This window comes from Adiantum capillus-veneris, chromosome 2, assembly GCF_014529385.1.
Source record: "Adiantum capillus-veneris isolate H3 chromosome 2, ASM1452938v2, whole genome shotgun sequence".
Lineage (NCBI taxonomy): Eukaryota > Viridiplantae > Streptophyta > Polypodiopsida > Polypodiales > Pteridaceae > Adiantum > Adiantum capillus-veneris.
Genome location: NC_140932.1, coordinates 124931018 through 124950321, shown reverse-complemented (window position 1 = coordinate 124950321; position 19304 = coordinate 124931018). Strand labels below are relative to the sequence as shown.

The following is a 19304-nucleotide window of genomic DNA, read 5'->3' as shown; positions in this document are numbered from 1 at the left end:
GTACCAGTCCTCTGAGCTCATGTCCCTGACCTCGCAAATAACCTAAAAAGGTTATTTGCGAGGGGAGTGACGAGGTAGTCGTTGAGTAGCTTCATACTGCAGACCGTCTGTCTCAAGGGAGTGCTCAGCGGCGCTGTTCATTGTGTCTTGTAACATGCATATGTGAGCATTTGTGTTGCAATGTGATGTGCCAACCACTAAATATTCCTTATTGGATGAGATATTGCTGGTAAGCCAACGTTCCAGGATATCAAGAGTTTCGATTTGGAATGATACTCCTTATCGGATGAGATACTTTTGGGAAACCAACTACCCAGGATATCAAGAGCTCCAATCTGGAATGAGACTCCTTATTGGATGAGATTCTTCTGAGAAGCCAACGACCTAGGAAATCAAGAGCTTCGATTTGAAATGAGAAAATTGATTGTCCCTTGGATTGACCCTCGGAAATTTTTGAGCTAACTTGAGTTGTTTTGCAGATATGCTATAATCACAGACAACTACTTTCTTTCAAGGAAGGGGGAATGTCACAAATTGCTGACGTGTCAAGATACTGAAGAACGGAACCAACTTGCAGATCCCGGTCGAGAAGCCTAAACCCTAAGTGAAGAAGCAGAAGTAGCAGAAGAAGTTTACCGACTTACAAAGTCTTGTCGAGTGGTCCCCACCAACTTATGGGACCCCGTTCGATGGGGCCTAAGTGACCTAAAGGCATTAAAAATTAAAGCGGGGCCAACACACACACACACACACACACATAGCATAAAAACACGCAGCTTGTATGAAATCTCGGATTCCGCGCTGACATGCTGATGTGGCAGCTGTACGGATTTCTGCAAAACGCGCTAGCAGCTGAGTTTGATTGCTTTTCATGTAATTGCTTTTCAAGGCCAAGGGCCGTCAAATATGTGCAGAGGGCTCATTCTCTAGCATGCTTCAGTGTAAAGGTGCAGGGATTGGAGTACCGGCATTGTACTCAGTTGAAGCAATATAAAGAAATACCGAAAGGGGCGCCAATGTTTGGGGCGAGTGCTCTCTTGGGGTGGAACTCGGCCACTCCCCGTCTTGTGTGTTGTGCACTCTCCATCTCTATTAGTCCAGTTGTTATTTGAAGTGCTTAAAGTTGTTCAGTTTGTTCTTTCTCCGTTGGCACGTGGTGCCCCAACTCGTGACACCCATTCAATGAGTAAGGGTTTATTTAGATTGAAAATATCCTCGACTTGGAAAATCCATTATGCTTTTTATGTCATCCTATTGAAATTATACATAGGGCGATAACCAAATTAAGCAATTCTTGAAGATTTACCCTTGGTAACATATCCTTGAGCACAAATTTCACTACACAAAGAGAGGGTGACAAGAAGTGGCCTTGCAAGTAGTTGACGTTTGATGATGTTTGCACAGCAGATGCAAAGTGGGTGGGTGAAAAATCTATGGATTTTTCTATCCAACCGTTCTTGAATCCTATATGAGGCTTTTGAGCTGTTTGAGGTGCCACAACCATATGAGTGAAATAAACTCATTTATATCCTTGTCATTACATAGTAATTTGTCCAAGTTTTTCTTTTAGTTCAGTAACTATAGGCTAAATTAACCCAATGATAGTGCAATAAGTGATACTACTGGTGAGTGGCCACAAGCAATGCTTAACCCATCTAGATGACTCAATAGAGGCTTATGGTCACAAAATCAAACATGCCAGGTTCTTGCTTGCACATGAAAGGATCACCAGGAATATATATATTGCAAGGGCGTTTTGTGCACGGCTCATCGATACTTTATGGATTTTAAGACTTTATTTGTATGTGTTAAAAAAGGATTTTTATTTGATTACTATATTATGTGGTTACTTAGATTCTAGAATATTAAGGATTTTACTTATATTTTTTTCATGTAAATGATTGTTACAACAATTTTTTACTTTAGGCAATTTGTCTTTTGGCCCATCTTTGGCTGTGTGGACTCGACTATTTACTTTTACTCACTTTGTCTGGCTTGACATAAATGATTTATTTATCTATTTACTTCATGGATATTGTTTTGCTCTTCATCTTTGTTGACATTGATCAAATCTGTTGTAGGCAGAGATTGGTCGCAAACCAGGCAGCGATAATGTTCTTGAAAGGGAGGGCTATGCACTTGCAGCTGGCCTAGCTTTGGGACTAGTGACATTAGGTAACAGCTCAGGATGCATGCAGGGTGCATCAGCAGGGTATTCCAATTCAAGTTTATTGATGTTGAAACATTTTGTTGGAGCATACAGGAAAAGGAAAGAGTGCATGGGGACTGGCAGATCTGTCAATTGAGGAGCGGCTTCTTCATTACATGTCAGGAGGGACAGAGCCTGGAGAGGTATTATTCTGTAGACCCTCACCCATGGCTTTCCTGACCTTTACAAGTTGCACATTTGCATCAAAGAAGGGTTCTGCTCTTCGTTGTTGGCTCTGCAAGCACACTGCTTTTGTTAACTATCGCCTTTTCTCCACGTTTTAGGGCTTCTTATAGTATGAAGACAATAGGAAGCAGCTGTGAGATAACGCCGTGAAAAACTAGTTTACATTGGCCAAGACTGGCTCATACATAATAGCCATTTGCATGGTACTCAAAAAAGATTCTTCATTTCGGTTCCATCTTTTGGTACGTTTTCTCAGGGAAGACATTCAAATGCAACATCTGGCAACGCTTTCGCAAATGTGCCCAGAAATTTCGATGATCTTTATCAGAATAATGGTCAGGTTGGCTTTATATTACAAGACCTAGTCAAATGTTTGCATTTTTTTGCTGAGCTGCTGCATTTTATTTATTTCACAGTACAGATAAGTGAAGAGATTGGTGGACTTTACTTTGAGCTTTCTTGTGTGGGTCACTGGTTGCAGGTGGGATTAATGGAGTCTGTTAATTAGGTGGACAGTCAGGCCACACTTCAATTGCGAAGAAGCTGAGGCATCGTGTTATTGATTACTTGTATTCTAAATATACCCTTGAAGGGTGGCAAGGAGAAACAGTCCTGACCATCTTGGATATTGTAGTCTTTATTAAGGAGATGTACAAAAAACCCTCCCTAAAGAGACATTAGAATTATGGCTGAATAGTAACGATTCATGGTCAGGTCGCATAAGTTGGAGTTTCAATCCTCCAGTAATTCCTTGTACCCTTATCTGCCCTGTCTGAGGGGATGACATTGGCCCTCGGCTCTCACAAATCTCAGATTTTCTTGGCAGCTTCCACAGAGAAGGTGCAAACACCAGGGCTGGATGCATACACTGCGGATCTATTGTATTTGAACTCCGTTCGATAAATAATCCCTTTGGCTGTACCAACAGTAACAGTTCGAGCAAATAGCGAAGAAATAATTTCAAGCATGGACCAGTTCAGATCATTTCAAAATCCTTCGGTATCCTAAGGTGCACCCACATGCCCTCCTAGAGTTTGCGAGGTTGTGGATGCTGATTGGCATAAAAAGTGGCACGATCCTGTACCGTCTTTATGCTTTCTTTTGGAATCTTGAGCATTTCTGGCATATCGCGCAAGAAATCGACGATTGACCACATCTTCACCCCCTTGAGTCCATTGGCAATCGGTGGTTTCGTCTCATAACCGTACATAAGCATAGATGGGCTATAGAAATAAAATTATGAGTAGAACCATTGTCGAATAAGACCGTCACGGCTTGGCCATTGATCTCTCCTTTAACGCGGAGAAGATCATGTGGGCCAAACACGACCTTATTAACGCGGCCTTGTCAACGCGACAACCTGAGTAGCTATGTGCATTCACATGAAAACTCTATGAATTAAAACAAGACAAAGTACCTAGATTGTCGTTGGCGTTTACCGAAGTACTCGTTGGTGCAAAGATAACCGGCTTGCTCTTTCGCTTGGGACATGTCTTATCACTGCAGAAGTGACCGGTTTGATGGCAGTCAAAGCATTGATTATTCTTATGATCCTCCATACAAGCTGCCTTTGATTTGTTGTTGTCTCTGAATTTCGTCCGTGGAGGTGCAGTCGATGTAGTGAAGCGCTTACACTTTGATGAAGAGGTACCACGGTTAGCGGTCTCCCCCACCGTCGGGCCACTCCTTGACACGGCCAAAGTATTGTCTTAATTCTTTACGAACTTGTAGATGTCCTCCAATGATGGAACAGGATTGCACAATACCTCATTTTGGTATGCTGGTGGCAATCCGAATAGATACAACATTTGTAAAATGACTTTTCAGTCTCCCAAGGCCTTCGTCTTGTGGACGAGGTCTTTCAATTCATGTGAGTAAGTGTTTAAAGCTTTATTTCCCATCTCCAACTTGAACAGTTTCTTGTAGCATTCAATCTTGTCCACTCGCACCTCATTTTGGTATGCCCTTGGCAATCCGAATCGATACAGCATGTGTAAAATGACTTTTCGGTCTTCCAAGGCCTTCGTCTTGTGGACGAGGTCTTTCATTTCTTGTGAGTAAGCATCCAAATCTTTCTTTCCCATCTCCAACTTGAACGGTTTCTTGTAGCATTCCATCTTGCCCAAGTCCTCAGCTGACGGGCATAATCCTACCCATTATGTGTAGGCCTTGCATTACAGCATGATTTGTATCTAACTGATGCACTGGGCATCGATAAAACGGTACAAATCAAAGTAGGTGTCCATTCTGCCAACCAAGAGTCAATGGCGGTCTCTTCACACTCCTTCCGCTCCCCTTTGAAGGGGTCGGGATGGAATGGAAGAGGCGAAGTTCTTAGGGCCGCGGGCAAAAACTGGACTGACATGGTGCGAATCTCCAAGAGTTGCTTTTGCATTTCCTATAGTTGGCATTGGAGCACAGATACGAGAGAGGCATCGGAAGCGGCAGGAGATAGAGAAGGAGAGCTTGCGGGACGATGCTCGTGTGTGTGTGGAATTGGGAGAAGAATCTCGTGTTTCCTCCATGGGTTGATATGTTCTAGCGGCGCGTAGATAGTGATAGGCAGGAGTATGTAGTAGAGGGTAGCTTGGGGAAAATGCCCCAAGGCACTTACATAAATAAGAAAAATGTAGTGGATATAAAAGAAAACGAGAGAGAGAGAGAGAGAGAGAGAGAGAGAGAGAGAGAGAGAGAGAGAGAGAGTTGAAATGAAATGTTGTATTAACGTCTTCAAAAGGTCAAAATGACCTATGAGACCAATTTGTTACAAAATGGTGAATCTGATATCATGTCTGGGTACAAAGAAACAGAACAAAATATTATTGCTACAAGCTGGAACTATGTGAATGTGAAACAATGACAAAATGGGGGGTGGAAAAAGGGTGAGGATCCATTCTCATCTGCATTCTGGATGTCGAGAGAGTATAGCTCAAATCCGCTGTTGTAGTCTCCGTCTATGCTGCGTAGCTCCTCTCCTCAGTCGTGGTCATTTGGATCTCCGTAGCTCTAGTGCTCGGTCGATAAGAGTGCCAATAGTGGTCAAGTGAGTTTGGGCCGAGCTCTGCGGTGGTGGCTGCTCCTCTGGCTGTCCCTTATCTAGTGAAAAGAAAGCTATAATCTATCTCTCTCTAGCTCTCCCCAGTAAAGTGTCTCTATGTCTGTGTAACTCAAGTAGTTATAGTCCAAGACAATTCTGATCCTCATGACTCATGACCCTAGATAAAGGACCGAAACCCTCTCTGAATAGGCAGTGGAAACGGCCCCGTATCTCATAGTACATTGTGCAATCACTTATTTAATGTAACTCTGTCTCTGGCTCTATCTGGCATAAGCGGCCTAACCTGCTGTCTGCTGGTATCCCTTGGAATCTACCAGTCTCAATCTCGAGATGATGTGAGGATGTGCGTATCTGACCAATGGCACAACGCAAACCATGGGACATATGTGTGTCCATGTAGCTGGGTCAAATCACAAACCCATCTTCTATTAGGTGGAGAAGATGCTCTCTATAGAAAGCCATCTTCGTGCCCAACTATTGAGGCGGGTCTATCCATGTACTCCTAGTGTCCAGCTGGATCAGGTCCTGACGAATGAGTCTAGTAATCTCCACCCCTGTAAGAGACAGCGAGGGTGCCTGAAGAGAGTACTGGAAAGGGGGCATCATGTCCATGGTGAAGCCGTGCGTCTGAAACCATGATGTCATCTGTGCGTACCAGCATGAATTGTCCCCCTGTAGCGCTAACTGTTTGGAAGACTCAAGGGCCAGTCTAGCATATCTGTCTCTAGTAGTATCCCATAGGCTGTGCACAAAGGAGACTGATCTAGTAAGTGCCTCAATCTCCATAGGGGGGGCAGCTAGCTCTGCTCGAATGATAGCGTGAGGTACAAAGGCCTTGGCTCTAAGTAGTCAAGAGATCATAGATACCAAGGGCCTCTCCATACCTCTCCAACCATCCTGGCCTACAGATTGTCCCCATACCTGAACCCCATACATCATAGCTGAGGCTACTAAAGTATCAAAGAGCCATAGCTTTGTCTGAGGTTCCTGGAAGTGAACCTGCGAACACATCCTCTCCAAGCCTCCCAAGGCCGCATAAGCTCTAGTCAATCTAGTCTCTGCTACTCTCACCAAAGAAAACCTCGGCCCAGTGAAGACTACCCCAAGGTACGTGTATGCATCTATATACTCCACAGTATCATGACCATATGTGAAAGTAGGTGCTGATCTCCTCTGTATGCACTCTGTCGTGTGAGCATCTCTCAAGCCCCATCTCCTCTGGCTCTAGCTCTCTGAGCATCTCCTCTGAGGTGTCATAGAAAACCGTCTGTGAACTGCCTGTACGAGCATTGAAATCCCCCAATAGTATGATGTCTCCATCCTTGGAGAACTCCCAAATATCATCATCAAGTACAAAGTAAGGAGACTCCTCTCGGTGAAGCATATACTGAAGTGCTGGGAGGAAAATAGCATATGGCGATGTACAAGAAACGTCCAGTCTCTACCTCAGCCTCACCCACATGTATCTGGCCTGATCATCTCTCCGAACTATGTGTAGTAGTGGCTGGAGCTCTGTAGCAGGGCTACAGTGTCACTTCACAGGACAGGCTGACAATTGGACGGTTGGTTACGGTTGGTCTGGTTCACACTAGACTGACCCTCTGGGCTTGGGAGTGACACGTGGCAGGGTACCGACGGTGATCTAGTGGACATCGTGGCCAGGCCACCACCACCACTCAGTTTGGAGATAGACTTAGCTAACTGGACATTTATGAGCCGTTGGTGGCTCTTTATGGTTGTACATATGAGTAGTCGTTTTGGGCCATTAGTATTATCTTTCATGTAGTCGTTTAGAGTGAGTCTATACACAGAGCACTGATTCACCATCCCTGCACATCTGAGCCTCGACACCCCATTGTACTGTATAAGATCCTGGCGGATGATTTTATTCATCTCCGTTCGTGTGATTGCCAGTGATGGAGCCTCAAGAGAGTATTGGAAGGGGGGTAATCATTCCATACTGAACTCGTGTCTGTGAAACCACGAGGACAGTTGCGCATACCATCATGATGTATCTCCTTTCATTGCTAATTGTCGAGAGGATTCGAGGGCCAATCTAGTATATCGGCAATTATTTGTATCCCATAAACCATGTATAAAGGACACTGATCTGGTAAGAGCTTCAATTTCTATTGGAGGGGCAGCTAGTTCCACTCGGCTAATCGCGTGTGGTACGGAGGCCTTGGCTCTAATCATTCGGGAAATCATAGATACCAAAGGTCTCTCCATTGACTTCCAATTATCCTGATCCACAGATGGTCCCCAAATCTGGACCCCATACAGCATAGCCGAAGCCACCACAGTATCAAAGAGCCAAAGTTTTGTTCATGGTTCCTGAAACTGCACTTGTGAACACATCCTCTCCAACCCTCCCAAGGCCGCAGAGGCTCTGGACAATCTAGCATCCGCTGCTTTCTTAAGAGTAAACTTCGGTCCTGTAAATACCACACCAAGGTATGTGTATGCATCTGTGTACTCTACTGTATCCTGGCCATATGCAAATGTAGGTGCCAATCTCCTAACCCACTGTGATGTGGTGTTAAACACCATAACTTTGGTTTTACCCAAATTTACTGACAGTCCGTTGTCCTCCGTGAATTTATGTAATGCATCTAACTGCCTCTACATTCCATCTGGTGATTCTGCTATCAATACAATATCATCTGCATACAACAACAAAGGGATCCATGACCCTGCAAGTTGAGCACCTCTGTCACCCTCTCTATCAATGTAATCTGATACCTCATCTATATACATACCAAATAAAGTAGGGGAGAGTGGGCATCCCTGCTTTACTCCAACGGTGGAATGAACAATGTCGGAATCCCCTTCTGGAGTATGTACATAACCAGTTACTGACCCTTATAAGGCCATGATCCCCCAGATAATCTCTTTGGGGACCCCTAACTCTTGCATTCTGCGCAGCAATCTAGCCCTTGGTACTGTATCAAAAGCTTTCCGAAAATCCACAAAGCAACAATACATCCTTCTCCCGCTTGCTCTTCCTTCCTCAATAATGGCTCTGAGCGTAAGAATGTGATCTAAAGTGGAATAACCCCTCTTGAATCCAGCTTGTCCTGTTGCCCTTATGCCCTCATTCTCTGCCCATCTACTCAATTTTTGTTCCAGAATGGATGCGTACAGTCGGGTCAATGTGTGACCCACCATAATGGTACGGTAGTTCTCGGGTATCATAGGATCCCTTGACTTGAAAATAGGTACGATAGTAGATAATTTCCAAGATTCAGGTAATCCCACACATGACCCGATTAAACAGACGAGCAAGGACTTCTGAAAGTAGATCCCTTGCATGGATCAGATGTTCTGCTACTAAACCCTCATGATCATATGCTCTTCTTGTCTTCATCTTATCAATGGCTTTTTCCACCATTTCGGCAGTAAAGAAAGTACTAGTAGCAGGGCGTGGCTCTAGCGGATCTGGTAATGGAGGCTGTCCAGATACCGTATATAATGATGTTACATATTGACCCCAAATCTCAGGAGAAGTAATTGTCGAAGGTGATGAGTGCTCGTGAAATAAACGCCAGGCCTCATGTGAGTCCTGACTCAAGAAGAGCTGATATAAATCCTTCTCCAGTTTGGCTAAAAATGCCCTTTTCTTGCGACGTACTATACGTCGAAGAGCAATCCGAGACTGCTTATATGTGATGATCCCAAGTGTAAGCTCTTTCTGGACCTGGGTTCTTGTGTCTCTGCATTCCTCGTCGTACCAACTATTTTGAGGCATGTTCCCAGATCCTCTCTTCTGATCAGGCTGAGTATGTGGGTATGCCTCTTGTGTTGCTCCATGTAGTATCTCTGTTAGCTGAGAGGTAATCTCCTTTATAGTATATACTGGCTCGGCTGCCCACATCCTATTATAGATCTGTTCCACATAGACTGAATCAGTCTCTGGCGTGAAAGTATATCTTGTGTGTGTCTTCTTCCTTTGGACTTGAGAGGCATTGTATTGGAAGGAGATTGATAAGGTCAAGAGAGCATGATCCACTGCAATCCCAACCGGTCTGGGTCCCACCTTAAAGTCCTCGATACTAGAAATAAAGCTTGGTGAAGTCATGACATAATCCACTGTACTGGCCCCATGCCTGTGCTGGAAGCATGTGAATCCCCCAGATAAAGGGAAATTCTCTAGACCATTAAGTATGGCCAAACCATGTGTAGTTGCCATCTCCATGAGATGTCTCCCATATTCAGTGTGTTCTTTATCCTGTGAATTTCTAGTAAGCCCCTCCCGTGATAAATCCACTTCTCTGAGCATTTCCTCAGAAGTATCATAGAATACTGCTTGAGAGTTGGCCGTTCTGGCATTAAAGTCTCCTAAGAGAACGATGTCTCCATCTCTAGAGAACTCCCATATGTCATTATTCAATATGGAGAAAGGGGACTGTCCTTTAGGTGAGGAGTAGACTGATGTACTTGGAGGGAAGTAGCATATAGCGATATATAGAAATCTACCTGTCTCGGCTCTCATTCTCACCCACATATACCTTGCTTGTTCATCTTTCCTGATAATCTGTAGTAGTGGTCTCAGCTCCTCTTTAAATAAGACTGCTACTCCTCCTGAACCCCGGCTACCTCGTAGAGATCTCTTGTCTGGTCGACCAGCTGTTTCCCATAAATACCCCTTCACATGTGGCATAAGTTGTCCCAGTATCTGGTGTGTCTCTGAGTAGAAAACTATGTCTCTGTCCCTAAAGCTGTCTTCAAAGGCAGCTACATCTAGCCTATATGATCCATTAGAACTCAGCGCCGTTATCCGGAGCATCGCCCCATAGGTCTCGCACCGTCATGCTGAGCGCTTTTCCAGAACGACTACTTTCCCTCCTCTATAAAAGGCGATTTTCCCCTTTTCTCTTGCTGCCCTGATCTCTGGCATCAACTCTTGCATGTGTGCCACTTGTGCCAATGTAAGGTCATCTCCCAGGAAAATACCGGTTTTCTTAAGAGTTGGCCTCTTCTCTAGAAATTCTTTCCTTATTTCTATATTCGGGAAGCGGAGAATAAGTGCCCTATCCTTTACGTTTTCCTTCTCGTCGATTCCTTTCTTGCCCACTCTCCATGCACTTGTGTGAGTAGGCTCTGTGATGCCCATGCGTTGTAGCAGTTCCCTCACTTGTTCATCTACATTCTCTTTGTCTTTGACTCCTGTGACCTGCACATGCAGAGCCCGATTCTTCCTTTTCTGCTCTTCCTCAATGGTCATATTAATAATGGTAAAGGTAGGTGTGGTCTCAGGCATTTGGGCCTTCCCTTTCTTCGCATCCTCAATCCATTTCTCTGCTTCATCAACCTTTTCTTGTGTCTTAACAAGAGGTTCCGCCCATGAAGATGCCGTTTTCGATTTCTGTTCATCTCCTTCCCGTAGAGCTTTCATCTGATCGTTCATGTCCTCGAGCTCCTTCAGCACCGAAGGTTGGTCGTCTCCCTTCTCCTTAGTTGCAGATTTGCAAGCCGCAAGTTCTCCGTTTAGCTCCTCGATTATTGCGTCTTTTTCCCCCATTTGCTTTTCCATATTTGTTCTCCATGCTTCAAAACTTGCTACTGCCTCGTCGAGTTTCTTTTGCATAACTCATTCTGTTACATTTACTTCGGCCTTGATTAGGTTTCCTAATTCCATTTTCACGATCTGAATTTCCTCATTCTGTATCCCCCTCATCTCTCTCCTTAGTTCTCTCATCATGTCTCCATACATGGAGTTCCTGTAGCTCTCAGCGTTCGCATGCATTTCCTTCTTGATGTCATCCCTCATATAGTTTAGCTCTGATTTGAGCATCACTTGGACCTTTTCCATCAGTAGCTCATCATGTATCCTGGAGGTTTTCCCGACTCTTAAGGATCCTGGTGATAGTACAGTATCTCTGTTTCTTCGTTTGAAAGTAGCCGTCGTTTTTTTTGGGGTGGTGTAGCTATCTACACCCGGGCCTTCCCCTTCGGTAGGTGGATCCATCGAACCCGAGCCACAAATGTGGGGTAGGGCACTAGGGAAGGCTTAAAAACTTTTAAACTTTAAAAGTTTATTTCAAAGCTTAAAGGCCTTTAAACTTTAAGGCTTAAAATCTCTTTTAACTTAAAATTTCCTTAAGGCTTAAAATGAAATGTTATATTAACGTCTTCAAAAGGCCAAAGTGACCTATGAGACCTAAAAGTTACAATGTGGTGGATCTGATACAAAGTCCGAGAGAGAGAGAGAGAGAGAGAGAGAGAGAGAGAGAGAGAGAGAGAGAGAGTTCTGCTTCCAGATGCACTCGCCCCAGCCGGCCAGTGAGAGTTTGTGGTGAACAAAGTGATCACACTCTGACTCGCCGGAGCCTATTTATAGATGGAATGCTTAATTAATCACCCTTGATGCTTAACCTCCTCAAGGGGAAGCTTCCGAAGAAACATCCTGTGGGGAGGCTTAACGCCTCCCCACAGGCTTAACCGCCTCCCCTTGAGGCGGTTAAGCCTCAAGGGGAAGCTTCCCAGGAAACATTGTGCGGGGAAGCTTAATGTTTCTTGCGGGAAAGCTTAACCGCCCTTGGTGCCTAACTGCCTCATTGGGAAATTTCCAAGGAAATTTCGTACGGGGAAGCACAACCGCCCTTGGTGCCTAGCCGTCTCTAGGGGAAACTTTCCGTGGGGAAGCGTAACCACCCTTGTTGCTTAGCCGCCTCAAAGAGAATCTTCTCAGGAAATTTCCCAATTATGGCACAAAAAGCATTTGGAAAATATCCCTATTCTCCATGAATGGCTTGCAAAATAAACATACTCGAGAATGTGAAATCCCTCTTACCATGACGTGTATGCGGAGGGTACTGCCATGTCCTAGGGTGGCAGCTCCCAAGGACACCCTCGCACGAATGGTAGCCGAGAGATAAGCTAATGACGAGCATAGAGAGCGGACATCAAACTCATCTCCCAGGCATAGAGCCGATACAGGCTCACCCCCTATCCTGGAAGCTTGCAGATAACGGGCTAGCCTCTACCGCAAGTGTTGGTTCCCCATACCACCAAGCCCACACCTAGCGGGTGTGTGGGTAAAGCTGCCCAAGGCCTAGAGTCCAAGTGTGGTGATCACACAAGATGGTCCACAAATGAGACCTTACGCCTATTTATTGGACTCCTTAATTGCCCTTCTTAACCTCCCTTCAACCAATGGTGCATTCACACGTAGGGTCGGTTCACACTAGCCAAACTTAAGTCAGGCGCCCATCCTGATGTCTGGGACGTAACAAACACTCTCTAAAGGGGAACTCAGCCTCTTCCATGTTGACTTAGACTCCCAAGTGTGAAGTTGTTTCAAGTCATTTTCAAGTTATTTAAATTCTATATCAATGATATCTATGTTGGCACGTGGTATTGGCCACTACGAGATCGTCCAATGGTTGAAGTTCATGAGAAATGGCAAAGTGTAGCGAACCCTAAGTCAATGAAGGTCAAAACAAAGCCAAAAATGTCATCTTCCCTTAGCAAGCAGAGTTCAAATTCTCCTGTCGTAGTAGAGAACATCCAGAGGGAGATAGAGTGCCAAGTGAGCAAACATATGAAGAGCTCGGGGCATTTTTCAACTTGCAAGGGACATAAGTCCCAAGTTTTTTCTAGGCTACTTGGGCAGGAAACCTACTTTTTCCGACTTAGCTCAAAAGGGCTCTTGAAATGAGCACATGTTCCCGAAGGAAACATCGTCGACATGTCGCTCGCATCGAGGATGAGGACCAAGATTCTACGGATGAAGAACTGAAGAGGAAGATGACTAGGATGACAGACCTACTCTCCCACATACTTAGGTCGACAATGCATGATGAAAGGCCAAGAAAGATTTCACGGATGGCGATCGAAGTGTCAAGTTTGATACTTTCTTTGGATTTGCAGATACAAACAAGGCGGCATCCCTTATCTAATAGTTTAACATCGCTTTCTCCAGAGGCAACCTGAAGAAGCTTCTAAAGTTCGAAAAGCAGCTCCTTTTCTCTAACTTCTAAGGAAATGTACGAACTTGGTGGTCAACTCTTTTGTTGCACATTAGAGCATCTTGCAATTGGGTAGGGTTTAAGAGACTCTTCTCATCTCTATGGTTGACACCAAAGTACAAAGCCAAGGTTTTGATGGCATGGAAACATCTTCAAATGACCATGGTAGACACATTTTTCACCACCTGCAGTGAGAGATTTTGGGACACTTTCCTGTCGATAGCTTCTTTCAAGAAGGTCTTCGAGAAAGAGCAGATGGAGCGCTAATGTTGTGGTTTACCGGACGAGCTCTAGAGTTATTGCTTGAAAAGATGCCTTTTGGCCTCACAAATGCTCCTACACCATTCAGTAGGATGATGGACATGATCTTTCAAGAACATAGACAGTCTTTGACGACATCACTGTTTTCTCCAAGGCCGAAGAACATCGCAAACCATAGTTACATGTGACGGCGAGTCGGGGTCGGGAATGGGGACAGGACGGCAAAAGTCAGGAAACCGGGACGGGGGTCGGAACGGCAAAAAAAAAAGAGATTTTTTTTGGCATTTTTTGACCTACACACATGCCACACACATAGAGCATCACTTTGACCACAAATTTACACTAAATAGACCAAAGAACACGAGTCATATAGGCGGAAATGTGCTAATAAAACATCGATGATCGATGGATACAAAATGAGAAGTGCATGCCACAAGGGCTCAAGAGTCAAAAAGCCTAAAGGACTTAGGACAAGCCTGAGGCCTCAAGGATAACAAAAAGTACAAAGGGCTATGTAGTAGGTAGAATCGTAGACTCAAGAGTCTAGACTCGAGAGTCGAGTGATCAATGATCATCAAACTCAAGAAGTGCTTGCCTGTTGAATCTCCATATCGTCGTCGTAGTCGAGGTTGTCAGCGACGTATGAGGGCTCGGGAGGCTCGCATTGAGGCTCCAAGTCCTCCTCTAGCTCCTCCAAAAGTGTATTGACCATAGATGGATTCTCTTGTGCCATCTCCCACTCAGTGAAGGGATCTGCCTTGTGTGTGACGCTCTTGGCAAGCATGCGCAAGTTAGCGCTCACAAACACCAAATCATTGGCCCTCTCGACCCCAAGGCGATTCCTCTTCTTAGAGGCAATGTGGTTGTACACACTCCATAGTTGCTCCAAGCAACTAGTGGTACATGCTTGGCTAAGGACACAAACAGCCAAGCGCTGCAAATGTGGGCCATCTCCTCCATAGTCCGCCCACCACAAAACCGAGCCAATCTTGTTGCGATCAAGCTGTGCATCTACACATCCATAGGAGCCCTTCTTTTGCCTGTAGTTCAGTAGCTCGTCTCTAATCTTGCGCCTAGTGTCACTGCTAGGCTCAAGGCGCTCCAATGCAGCCCACCATCCTTTGCTCACCTTCTTGTCGGTCTCTTGACGCCTTTCTTGAAACTCAGGGTCAAGCACATAAGTTGCCGCATGAAGTGGAGAGTAGTATCCATTCCACCTCGACTCACATAAGCCATGAATCTCCGCATACTGACAAGGTCAGGCACAAGCTTCTCAAGTGCCTCTATCATCCGATCCATGGCTTCGTAGACATTGCCAATGCATGGTTGCAAGCCATCCACAACTCGAAGTAGGTGTAGAATAGGCTTGACCATGGCGTCAAGAGTCTTCACCTCCTCCCACCAAGCAGCGTCGTCGGCCCATTCTCGGCATTTCAATCCTGTTGCTGATGTAGACTCCGGCATGGCCTGGAACTCATCACTGAGAAAGAGGCCCCTTAAAGCTCCGCCACATGTAGACAAGCGGCCTAGCATAAGCCAATTGAATGCAAATCTTGTCTCTGAATATTTGAGCAAGGACAAGTGGCTCCTCTTTGAGAATTCATGGCGCACTTTTTGATGGTTGAGCACAAAGGAGACAATTCGAGAGGCGTCACCAATGGTGGGTGAAATCCATGACAAGTTCCCTATGTCCTTGAGGAGGTTATTGAGGCAATGCGCCATGCAAAATGTGACATGGATGTGGGATACATGCCCTCAATGATAGCCCCGGCTGCCCTATTTGACGCCTCTCCATCTGCAACCATACAAAGGACATTCTCTGGGCCGGTGATCTCTATGGTGCTTGTCCACTCCGCAGCAAGCATCTCCGCGGCCTTGCCACTATCGGATGCATCATGTGACTCCACAAAGTACATCTCCCCCCGAGAGTAGGCCACCACCCCGTGGATGGACCTCTTGCGAATGTCGCTCCATCCATCTACAAGGAGAGAGACGCCATTGGTCTCCCAAATCCTTTGTTGCTTGGGCCGCTTGCTCCATGGCAAGCTTCTCTTTGTCAAGGAGGGTGGTGCGAAGCCTCTCCGATGAAGGTGGCACATAAGAGGAGCCATATTCCCCTATTTTCGTAACCATGGTTCGAAAGTATGGAGACCTATCCACACAAAATAGAGCATGTTGTTTTAGTATGGAGAGTCGAGAGTCGAGAAGTTAGAACCCATTATGAATACAAAATGGAAGATTGCAATGTGCATATGCCAAGGGAAACTCACCGCGAAGCATGGAAGGCAATGTGGTCGTGGAAGAAGAATCGGGCAACCGACCTATCCACCTCTTCCTTCAATTTAGGATTCCAATTTTCGTTGAGGGTGCTTTGGCGATGCTGAACGGAAGAGGACGGTGTAGATGCATGGCTCTTGAAGCCTCGAGAGATGTCGTCAAGGTTGGCTTCCCTTTGCTCTCGCGGTGTCGCCGTGGCGGAGGGATCAACGGCAACAAAACGGCCCCTCTTGGCCGCTTCCTCGACCTCATACACCGTGAGCTTCTCAAGAAGATCCAACCTCTTCTTGGGAGTTACTCGAGGGCAAAACTTCACCTCGTGACCGGGCTCATGAAGAAGATGGGCTCGCACTTTGTTTGAACCACCCGTTCTCTTGTATGGGCATAGCTTGCATGTCCATGGTCTTGCACCGCCACCTTTGCCACGCGTGCTAAAGTCGACTTCATCCCACCATGACCACGTTTGCACGGCGGGCCTCCTTCAAGAAGAACCGGCTTGAGAAGTGGAGTTGGCTTGAGATGACATGATGGTGGAGAGACTCGAGAGAGTAGAGCTTAGAAGTTATAGGAGTTAGAGGAGAGCTTGTGTGGAGAGAGAGTAGAGGAGAGCTTCAAAGTGGGTAGAAGAGGGAGAGAGTGGAGACTCAAGGGTAGAGTGTAGAGTCACTAGAGTGTAGAAGGCTTAGAAGCCTCTAGAAGGTAGACCGTAGAGCGTACGGGCCACGGCCCATAGTCATGGAGCTTGAGCCTTGAGTAGAGAGGAGAGCTTGAGGGAATAAGAGGCCCAAGGGGGCTTTTATAGCCTCCCAAGGGCCAAACCCCCCCCCCCCCCCCCCCCCCCCCCCCCCACAAAAAAAAGTAATCGTTGACTGCAACTGGCCGTTTAAAATGGTCAGTTTTTTCAAAAACTGGATTTTTTTGCCCGCCTGAAAATGGCCGTTCCCTACCGTCCCCAATCCGTTCCAGCCGTCCCCGGTCGGGCAACCTGTGACCCATCCGTCCGGCCAGAATTCCGACCGTCCCATGGCGTCCCCGTCCGTCCCCGGCCCAGTTACGGGTGTCCCCCGACCCAAGGGCCCGTCCCCCCCGTCCCCTGTAACTATGTCGCAAACATCTGACACAGCTGCTCCGATCGTTACGGGAATAGAGATTGGCAATCAACGGAAAGAAGAACAAGTTTTTTTTGCTAGAGATACACTTCTTGAGACCCATTGTTTCGCCCAAGGGTGTTAGTATGGATCAAACAAAAATTGAGGCTAGTGCAATTGACCTACATTGCAGAAGGTGTATGATGTGAGGAGCGTCTTGGTCTTGTGCTCTTACTATAGGCGGTTCATCAAACAGTTTGCGGAGATTGCTTCGGCTATGCATACCCTAACTTAGAAAGGGTAGAAAGGGGTACCATTCACTTGTGGACCTCTACATTGTGGGACTGAGCGGTAGGTGCGGATAGAGATCTCACAGTGAAGCTGTGAGATAAAGTGCTGAATATAGACTACTCCCTTGACATGCTAGTTGTAGTCTACAGCTCTGGAGTCATCAAGGAGCTGTTTCTTTTCTATTCTAGCTTCAATTTTGCAACATTATGATCAAAGATATTATCATCAGTTGTACCTTGTTCTGTCTCATAGGCCATTTTGGCATTTAAGGGACATATGCATCTTTCTTTCTTTCTAAAGGTGTTTTCAGAGTTTAAAAGCCAAATTGCAATAAATACTTACTTCTGAGGTTCATAATGATTCTTCACCATTACGAGTTTTCTATCACACAAGCTCTAATATGGCTACTGATAGGTGATGGAAGGCTCAAATGTCAACCTTGATGTAACGTCACCTGGAGCAACGCTCGCGCTTGGTCTAATGTTTTTAAAGGTGAGCTCTCTCTTGCGGAATCCTGAATCCTTCTAACATATATGGTGGAGTGATATTCGCAGCTTGATGTTGCGGGCTAACAGACAAACTGTGAGGAAGTAGCTGCAAGGCTTTCTACTCCAGACACACACTTCGCACTGGAATATGTGCGACCAGATTTCATCCTGATTCGTGTTGTTGCTCGCAATCTTGTCTTATGGGATAGGTTACTTTTCTTTTAGTGCCTTGAACAAACTGCAAAATTCGGATTGAGTCTTATGGGGAGAGAATACAAACACAGTATGCATATTGGGCTAGTGTGCAGGCAAGTGAAGATTGGATTCAAGGTCAAGTACCTGCAATTGTGAAGGAGTTTATTGGTATCACAATGAAGGAGAAAGAAGGCTACGATAGTCGCTCAGCAGAAGTTGATATGGAAGCTCTTGCTCACGCTCATGTTAATATCTTGGCCGGAGCATGCTTGTCAATAGGTTACATTTCATTAATTTAAATATTCACCCAATAGTTATTACTTAGCTGTTCCAAGCCTCAGCTGCTTTTGTTTTGAAAGCTTCTAATGTTTTCACCATTTTTTCAGGTTTGAGATATGCTGGTACCTGCAGTGCAGAAGCTCAGGAATTGCTATACCAATACACTCATTACTTCTTGAAGGAGGTGTGTAGTTATCTGACACCTTGCACCATTGCAGAAAAAATCATACTGTGCTTTTTTGTGCTGATGCAAATACCTCCCTGGATGTTGCAGAAAAGATCTGCAGCTCCTGTGGGAGGAACTGTGGGTCCAGATGGGAAATACTCATATGTTGATCGTGGTACATTAGAAACGTGCCTAAATGTGGCTGCACTTTCTTTGAGTGTGGTAAGGGCCTTTCTTGAATATGTAGAGTTGCTTCAAATAAGAAAGTATTTCAAGTTACATTTGTATGTTCCTTTTGCTCAGATCGGATGGCTTAACTTTTTTCAGGTTATGGCAGGCAGTGGTCACCTGGGCACTTTTAAGCTCTTACGTTACTTGAGACGCAGGAGTGACACAGCTGGTACAATCAGCTATGGAAATCATATGGCTGTAAGATTTCCTTGTCTCTTCACAGCATGACCTGAAGTGGAAGAACAATGCATGCCGTTTTTGACAAACAGTCTTACTTTTGGTCTTTAGGCAGCTTTGATATTATTTCTCTGTTTACATAAATTTTGATGACGATATTGTGCCTCTTTTCTAACTAAAAAAGGTCACCTCCAAAGTTGAGCCATAATCTTTAAAGTTTAAAGAGAGGAGAGAAATGAGAAGATCGTTGCATACATAGTACATACAGAGAGTGGGAGTTACAAAGGGCTGAGGATCTAAGGTTTGACTCCTCTAAGGGCTAGTGTATAACTGTCGGGATTGTTCGGCCATAGGGAACGTGAGCTGCATTTGGACCGTTGTGAGATGGGTTAGTTATTAGATGAGCGGTGCCGCTCACATCAGAGCTT

At 45.4% G+C, this 19304-nt stretch overlaps 1 protein-coding gene across 1 annotated transcript in view; it reads left to right on the top strand.

Moving 5' to 3' along the window:
* LOC147463548 (anaphase-promoting complex subunit 1-like) overlaps window positions 1-19304 on the top strand; it is a 57107-nt gene that overhangs the window by 33143 nt on the left and 4660 nt on the right. Inside the window, exons 2-10 of the mRNA XM_086489574.1 lie at window positions 2082-2175; window positions 2264-2352; window positions 2652-2735; window positions 17755-17832; window positions 17916-18037; window positions 18130-18302; window positions 18410-18486; window positions 18577-18690; window positions 18796-18897. Of these exons, the coding sequence (XP_086345700.1) occupies window positions 2082-2175; window positions 2264-2352; window positions 2652-2735; window positions 17755-17832; window positions 17916-18037; window positions 18130-18302; window positions 18410-18486; window positions 18577-18690; window positions 18796-18897 (933 nt within the window). The remainder of the gene's footprint in view (window positions 1-2081; window positions 2176-2263; window positions 2353-2651; window positions 2736-17754; window positions 17833-17915; window positions 18038-18129; window positions 18303-18409; window positions 18487-18576; window positions 18691-18795; window positions 18898-19304) is intronic.